The 8,105-nt window shown below is 48.7% G+C and overlaps 1 protein-coding gene and 1 non-coding gene across 4 annotated transcripts in view; both read right to left on the reverse strand.

Annotated features, from left to right (window-relative positions):
* FBXO31 (F-box protein 31) overlaps nucleotides 1-5,303 on the reverse strand; it is a 30,516-nt gene extending 25,213 nt beyond the window's left edge. For 2 of the 3 annotated variants that reach the window (XM_055000195.1, XM_055000194.1), the window contains exon 1: nucleotides 4,966-5,303. In XM_055000195.1, the coding sequence (XP_054856170.1) occupies nucleotides 4,966-5,302 (337 nt within the window). In that variant the 5' untranslated portion in view covers nucleotide 5,303. Of the gene's footprint in view, nucleotides 1-2,429; nucleotides 2,822-4,965 lie in introns of those variants that run through there. The other variant, XM_055000197.1, reaches the window with a different exon arrangement.
* Nucleotides 5,304-7,825: 2,522 nt separating this feature from the next.
* TRNAM-CAU (transfer RNA methionine (anticodon CAU)) lies at nucleotides 7,826-7,898 on the reverse strand. Its single transcript has one exon. It is a non-coding gene; the product is annotated as a tRNA-Met (tRNA).
* Between the last annotated feature and the right edge of the window lie 207 nt (nucleotides 7,899-8,105).

Below are 8,105 nucleotides of genomic sequence, written 5' to 3' on the forward strand. Positions count from 1 at the left end.
TCATATTCAAAGCCCTGCATGACCCTACGCCCTCATATCTGTGCAAATGCCTCTCCCCGTATGTACTCTCTCTGGGGTAGCCCCCGCCTACGGAAAGGCCTGCCTGAGGAAAGTTAGCCTTCGACAATATATCGAAGTTAGGAAAGCTCCTACTCTCCTCGCTTTCTTCAAACTATGCAAGATTGAATTATTCAGGAGGGCTTTCTATCTTGCTTATACAGCTGTGTCATAAGAAGTTGCTCAGAGAGATACCTTGGTAGGGACAGGGACTATACGCTACTCTGTTGGGTACTGTCTGCTGATGTAGACATGGGCCTACTAGTTTCCATGTTGCTAAAAAGCCATGAGAATTAGTTATGCTTTGTTATCATCTCTGCACTTGGTCTTCTGCTTGTTTTTTCAAATTTTCTGCTACCGTACCATACTGTATCTTTTTTCACTAAATGTCTTAACTGTGGTTCATTATTGTCCTTTGTTCGGAGAATGTCCCAGCTGATGTTTATATTGTGTTTTCACTTCCACTGTGTAATGTACCTTGGATCTCAGCGAGAAAGGCTGACTATAAATAAATAAAATAAATCTTAAGCCACTCACACTGATGTCGTAATGCACCAATGTAAAATGTTACATGGATTGTGAAGAGAGTCAAATTACCTTTTCGGTGGCTAATATAATGGGCTTGGTTACCCTACACTCAAAGAAGAGTCCTTAAATAAAAATAAGACACCGCCCGTGCCTTTTGGGTTTATCTGCTTCCAGTAACTTGCATGGCTGTAGCCTCAACCCTGCTATCCCACAGGCCCAGCACTGCAGCTCTGTAATCAACCCACACCAGAAGTCTAAAGCTACACAAACACACACACACTCAAAGTGAACCAAACAGCTATAAAGCTGTTTCTTGCAGTCTTGTGTTACCTAGCCATGGTTTATTACATGCCGTGCCTTCTCCAACAGAGAAGTTTCTCTCTGCATTGTGAAAAACAAGCATCTTTCCCACCCTCCTGCAACAAAATAAATTATTTTAAGAGGGGGGAAATACGAATCAAAGACTTCCAAGCCAAATGAAGAGAAGATTAAATGGAGACAAGCTCACAAGTGGAATATTCAATAAGGCTCTCATAAAAATGAAACTTATGCACACAACTAACTAGATTTAAGATGAGATTTGGCTTATATTTCCACCACCACCCCAACTCCATGCAAGACATTCACTAACTAGCTGTCTGTAGAGGCTGAAGAATCTCATCCTTAAAGAGTTAAGAATACCTAGAGCATGCCCAACAGCTAAGCTGAGTGTACTCTATCAGTAACTGAACTAGTAGATTCCTTCCAGCAGTCCAAAAAGCTTTGGAAAGGACAGCACCTCCTATGCAACCAAGAACTCTTAAGAGGGCTACCGGTACATTTCCCATGAACCGAAGAGCCTACACAGGGACCCTTTTTGGAATAAGAAGCTGGCATTTGTCGAAAAGGCAAGGACAACGGCAGCCGGTAGAGGGGACTTACGAAACAAAATCCATTTAAAGAGCGTCCCGAGCATCATCCTATCTAAAAGGATGAGTCAATCCTGGCAAATATCCCCAAATAGAACTCATTTGTATGACAGAAATTAGACCTCACAGCCACCGCAGACGGTGCCCTTAAGGCATTCAAAGAGCGTATCTCAGCCAAATGCAGTCGCTGGCAGCACTTGCACCAAGCTTTCTCTGGTGGGTCCAAAACTTGTGACTTCATAGCTGGCAACAGAAGCAGTGGGCATGAGCTAGTAAGACAGAACGGAAGGGCCCTCACTGACAGGGCATGAATTCATACCTAGCGCACGAGAGAAGGGAACAGCACATAGCAGAACATGTTCAACAGACACAGGCTGCAACAGAGAAGTGCCCCCCACGCATATCATTCGTGTTGCACTGGCGGTTCCCAATTTAGCAGCAGGGGTACAAGTTAGAGAAATGAGACCCAACCTCTGCATTCAAGCTGTCAACTTGTGCATATCAGGGGTTGGCTGCGTCCCACATATATCTCTGATGATTGCCTGTCAGTGACCTTATCATTTCTTTATGGCCAAGGATGACAGTAGCCGCCATGCCCCCTCCCCCCTCCCAAACACCAATGTGAGGAAACTGTATTGAGTTGTTGAAGGAGGCACTTGCCATGCCTGGGACATTCTGTCTCATTCAACTGAGAAAGTAAAGCTGTTGTCATATAAACAAACTGGATGGAAACTTGACATGTGCCTGCACAATCCACCGTGTCAGGTGCAGCCTCCCACTGGAGCAAAATGGGTTACTGCTGCCACCTGAGATTGCAAAAAACTGCATAGGAATTACAAAGCAAACCCCAGTATCTGCCTGTGGGGTTGCACTTGGCATCAAGCTGTAGAGGCAAGTTTAGCGCAAAGTGGTGAGCCATCTTATACGTACTTGCACCTCATTCTAGGATCAGCTATGTAATTGCAGTGGTGTTCTGATTTGCAGGCATATCAGACGAGTAACCAGGATATGCTGTTCACAAAAGGGTTGTTGGGTGTAACTGCACTGAACTCAGACTAGTTTCTGCACACTGCAGTCCTACCTCTAGTGTTATCTATTTCCAGTGTCCCCTGACCAACAGCTGTGCGCTACAGTTTGTTTTCTGCTCCTCAAATTACATGTTGGACACAGCCAAATCCTCATTGAAGGTCCACTTCCTCGTACCTGAGCTTTGAAACTTGAGTTTGGCTATTGACTCTTTTCCCCCTTTGACAATGACATGTTTTATAGAGTAGAGTCCGTGCTGAACTGTCCAAGCCTTGCGCCTCCATGGGCCCTTCCTTCCCTTTCTTCAATGGTCTGTTCCTGACTTCTCTCCTTGTGTCTAATGTATGCCATCAACTCTTGGGGCAGAGAGCAGAACGCTCCCATGGCACTGAATTATAGAACTGAAAAAGGATGAGGAGATCATCAGTTATGACCTTGTTTTCCCAACAGAACTCTCCATGCATGAGCACCACAAATACACCCAACAAAGGGGCAGAAGAGGAGAAAGGCGAACAAGGTGGAACACATCAAGGCATATATACAGCACACAGGTGTAAATGACCCAAGAAGAAGTCAAGCCACAAAGGGCAACAACAACAATTCTTCACACAAGCATGCTGTTTGTGGCTGGTGTCAGCACTCTACACAAAGACGGCCTTCTTCCTCATCTATGGTCCACTTTTAAAGGCCACACATCTTTCCTGCAACGGATGTCCCTAAAATCACTCTCTCAGCCATAAGATAAACTTCATTTTAGCCTTGTCAGTCAGACTTCTGTAACAGAAGTTCACAAACTTGTCAAGCTAGACAGGATTTGACTGCAGTTATCCATATACTAGTCTCTCTGCATGGGGCTGCTCATGAAGCCTGTTTGGAAACTTCAACGGGTACAGAAAGTAGATGTGAGATTATTACACGGTACCAGCTACAAAGATCGGGCCTTGCTGATGTCAGAACCATTCCACTTCTGGGCCCAATTCACAGTTAATACTTTTAAAGCCTTAAAGGTCTTAGGACCAAGGTGTCTAAAAGGACCATCTTTCTCCACGCATTCCTACCCACCCACTGAGACACTCTTCCGAGGCCCTGCTCCTCTTTCTTTTTGGAAGCAGACACAGCATTCTTCCGCCTTAACTTTGGAATTCCTGGAGCATGGAAACTCACCAGGCATCAGTCTCAGGCAAGGAATTATTTATTCTCACTGTTGTTTAGGTAAGTTTTGCTTTTTTCCAAAATGTTTTTTATCTTCTTATCAGGATGAGTCCAGGGGTACCTTAAACACCAACAAGACTGTCAGGGTGAGAGCTCTCCAGAGTCAAAGCTCCCTTCTTCAGCGACCTGAAAGTATCCAATCAGTTCTCACTTCAATTTTTGATGTTGTAGCCTTGCTGATTAACAATTTATTATTAGAACAGCCAATGTTTTTTTGCAGCTCAAAACTGGCTCTTGGCTCTGTAAAGTCTTGTTTTTTGGCTTTTGGGTATCAGATTTTAAGTTTGATAAATATTGTTTTAGTTGTTTTAATTGTTGTTTTAGTTGTAGCCTCTTTCAGTTATTATTGTTGTTTTGAGTTGGAGCCTCTTAGAACTGCTATTATTGTTTTAGCCATTTTTATTATTGTTTTAATAGGAGCCTCAAAGAGCTGTTATTATTACTGCTTTAGTTGTTTTTATTAATGTTTTAGGCAGACCCTCTTGGAATTGTTGTTACTGTATTAGTTGTAGCCTCTGAGCTGTTGTTATTATTAATGTTTTAGGCAGAACCTCTTGGAACTGTTCTTGTTTTTGTGGCTTTTATTACTGTTTTAATTGGAGCCTCTTGGAGCTGTTACTGTTACTATTTTAGTTGTCGCTTCTCAGAGCTGTTATTATTGTTTTGCTTGTTTTTAATTGCTGTTTTAAATCAGCCGTGACAACTGGACCAAATTTAAAATGAGTATCTATTTTTGAACAAGCTGGTCAGCAAGGCAACGAAGGCAACCGAACGAACGAAGGGCTCGCCCACCCCAGTCCCATCGGGAGCCACTCTGGGGCTCTTTGCTTCCCGCCACCAACAAGCCCCCTACTACCTGAGCAAAGGCTCCCCTGCTTCTGCACACCCACCAGAAGCCCACCGCCTGCAAGGAGCAGCCATTTCCACGGCCCCCCTTTGCATCGCGGGGGGGGGGCTCAGCTTCCAGTAGGGTTGCCAGCCTCCAGGTAGTGGCTGGAGACCTCCCGGAATCACGACTGGTCTCCAGGCCACAAAGATCAGTTCCCCTGGAGAAAATGGCTACTTTGGGGGGTGGACTCTATGGAATTCTGCCATGCCAAGGTCCTTTCCCTCCCCAAACCCCACCTCCTCCAGGTTTCACCCCCCGGATCTCCAGGAATTTCCTAAGTTGGAGCTGGCAACCCTAGCTTCCAGGCAGGTCCCCGCCCGCCCTCCCGCCCGGCGCCGGGCCTACCTTCCCTGCAGCGCCGGCGCCAGATGGTGTCGGTGCGGAGGATGCGGCGGAAGGCGCTGCAGACCAGGGCCAGGCTGGGCAGGTCGGCGCCGGGCAGCGAGCCGAAGATCTGCACCAGCAGCTCCGGCGGCAGGTCCAGCAGGGAGAGCGGCGAGCGGGGCGGGGCCGGGCCAGGGACCGCCACCGCCCGCTCCGCCGCCGCCGCCGCCCCGCCGCCCTCCTCCGGGTCCGTGTCCGGCTCGCTGCTGTCGCCGCCGCCGCCCGCCGCCCGCTGCGCCCCCCGCCGCCGGCAGCCCCGCGCCGGGCCCACCCCGCACAGCCGCGCGCACACCGCCATCGCCCGCCGCCGCCGCAGCCCTCCGGCCGGCCCGCAGCCGGCGCCTCGGCCACGCCCCGCCCAATCGCCGCCCGCCTCGCCGCGGCCACGCCCCTCACGTGGTCCCACGCCCCCGCCCACGCACCGCTATTGGACGAGGCGCGGCGCCGCGGCCACGCCCCCCACCCGGCTGCGTTGTCCTCGGCGGGGATGAAGCCACGCCCTCTCTCCCCTACCCCGCCTCCGCTAGACGGGCAGGCAGCCAGAGGGAGGGAGGGAGGGGGGTGCCGGGGGGGGGGGGGTAGATGGATAGACAGACAGACAGATGGAGAAAGAAAGAAAGAAAGAAAGAAAGAAAGAAAGAGAAATCCATGGATGGATGGATGGATGGATGGATGGATGGATGGATGGAGAGAAAGAGAAAGAGAAGGGGCTGAGTGGGTGGGTAGACAGACAGACTGACAGGCAGACAGAAATAGACAGGTTGAGTGGATGGGTGGATGGATATGTGGGTGGGGGGAGAAAGAAAGAGAAAGAGATGCAGGGAGGGAGGGAGGGAGGGAGGGAGAGAGAGAAAGAAAAGGGGTTGAGTGGATGGGTAGACAGACAGACAGACACAAATAGGTTGTTGAGTGGGTGTGTGGGTGGATAGGTGGGTGAAGAGAGAAAGAGAGAGAGAGAGATGGGGTTCCCTGGGTGGATGGGTCGGTGGGAGGGCGGATGAGTAGATTTTTTTCACTGAGACTCAAGGCGGAATATGCAGTGCAAGTCAATACAGTCAATTACAGATACTTTTCAGTAATCACGGCTCCACAACCACCGCCACCACCACATTTGATCCACCATGAGTCTCAGTGAGAAAGGCAGGTTGTAAATGACATAACTAATAAATACATTTATACACCGCCTAGGGCAACTTAATGCCCACTGCCAGCCGTTTATTAAGTATGTTATTATCCCCACAACAATCACCCTGTGATTGTTGGGTGGGGGTGAGAGAGCTGCGAGAGAGCTGTGACTGACCCAAGGTCACCCAGCTGGCTTCAAGGAGAGGAGCGGGGAATCAAACCCGGCTCTCCAGATTAGAGCCCTGCAGCTCCTAAACACTGCACCAAATAGCCTACATAACAGCAAAGTTGCAAAGATTTAAACAGGGCTCGTTTCGAGGGGGAACGCACCTGAACGGTGTTCCAGCAGTTCCCCCAAGTCAGGTGGCCCCACCCACCTGACTTTAGGGCCGTTTAGGCCTCGATTGGGGCCAAAATGGCCCGAATCTGGGCCAAAACGGCCTGGATCGGGTCGGTGCCAGGCGGGGGAACCCCAATCCGGACCAAAACGGGCCCAAAATGGCCATTTTGAGCCATTTGGGGCCTGTTTCAGCCAGGATTGATGCCAAAAGGGCCCTGATCGGGCTACTGCCGGGTGCGGGAACACTCCTCCGTCTGGCAGCAGCCAAATTCTGGCCATTTTACCTGATCGAGGGGTGCAGCATATGCTAATGAGTTATGCTAATAAATTCCTGCAGCTCTTTTTCTACAAAATGGCCCCTGGATTTAAAACCAACGAAAATCCAATTTTTATTTATTTATGTCATTTATGTTCTTTTTCACAGAGACGCAAGGCGAATTATACCGTGCAAGTCAGTGCGGGTAATATCAAAAACATCTCAATAAACATGTCCTAGGGTACACAAAGGCAGGTTTGCTAAGTTTCAAGCCAGCAGAAGTCCAAGACAGAGTTGCAGATATGCTGAGAGCATGAACAATTCGAAGCCTGACATATTAAATAACAGAGAAACGACCCAATAGGCTCATACTTGCAGCAACGGACACTACACAGTAGCAAAGTCGATAGATGGCAAAGTATGAAATTCGATTCCTGGCAAGATGATACCGGGAAGAATAACAGTGGCCTACCTTACAGGGCTGTTTGTAAGGACTGCAGCGAGACAATGTAACCTGAAGTGCTTTGAAAGTGGTATACAACTACCAAGTATTGTTCTGTAATGATGAGAGTTTGACTTTCATAAGTAATCTGCACGGTGTCTACCTGCCTGTAGGAGCGGCAGTGCCGCCAAACAATTGTGAGGATAAACATCGACGCCCCAGGCAATGAATGCCCTACAGCTAGCGGCGTCCTGTGCGCAGGGGTCCCTTTTGCATGGCCCTAAATGCCGCCGACGAAACTCTTTCTGTGCAAAATCAAAAGGCCGTTGCATTAGCAGCTGTTGTGTTGTGTCACATCACCTGTACCCCAAACGCACACGCAGTCATTTAAAAAAAAGTTAAAAAAAAAACCAGCCACGGATCTTACTAGGGGAATTAATTTTTGCTTTGCAACTGCTGTTTGCGAAAAGGAGGAGAAATGCAGCGTCGTACAGGCGCAGCTTCGGGTATGGATCTCCGTAAGGGTGTCTCCGCCTTACAAAGACCGTGTTCTCTTGCCAGATATACTTTCTCCCGGGTTTAGCTGCAGAGAAATAAGCGAACTACAAATTGCAGAGCGTTCTATAGATATGAACAAAGGAGTGGAAAAAATTGAGCCTGCCCCGTGTGAGGTTCGAACTCACGACCTTCAGATTATGAGACTGACGCGCTGCCTACTGCGCCAACGAGGCTCTTGGATGCACGGTTTCCAGCGAGCCTTCTTCACAGTCATCCAAACACAATGTATTTTTTTGGAAGTGGATAACCTTTGTTCTCTGTAAATCATCTGCCCTTCGTCTGAGCGGTTTCTTGCAAAGTAAAGGCTTGAGGTTTCAAAGCTCTACCCTGAAAAGTTCCTCTTCCAAAGATCCTTGTTATTTAAACGCTACTGCAAATTC

Source organism: Eublepharis macularius, chromosome 16 (genome assembly GCF_028583425.1).
Source record: "Eublepharis macularius isolate TG4126 chromosome 16, MPM_Emac_v1.0, whole genome shotgun sequence".
Taxonomy (NCBI): Eukaryota; Metazoa; Chordata; class Lepidosauria; order Squamata; family Eublepharidae; genus Eublepharis; species Eublepharis macularius.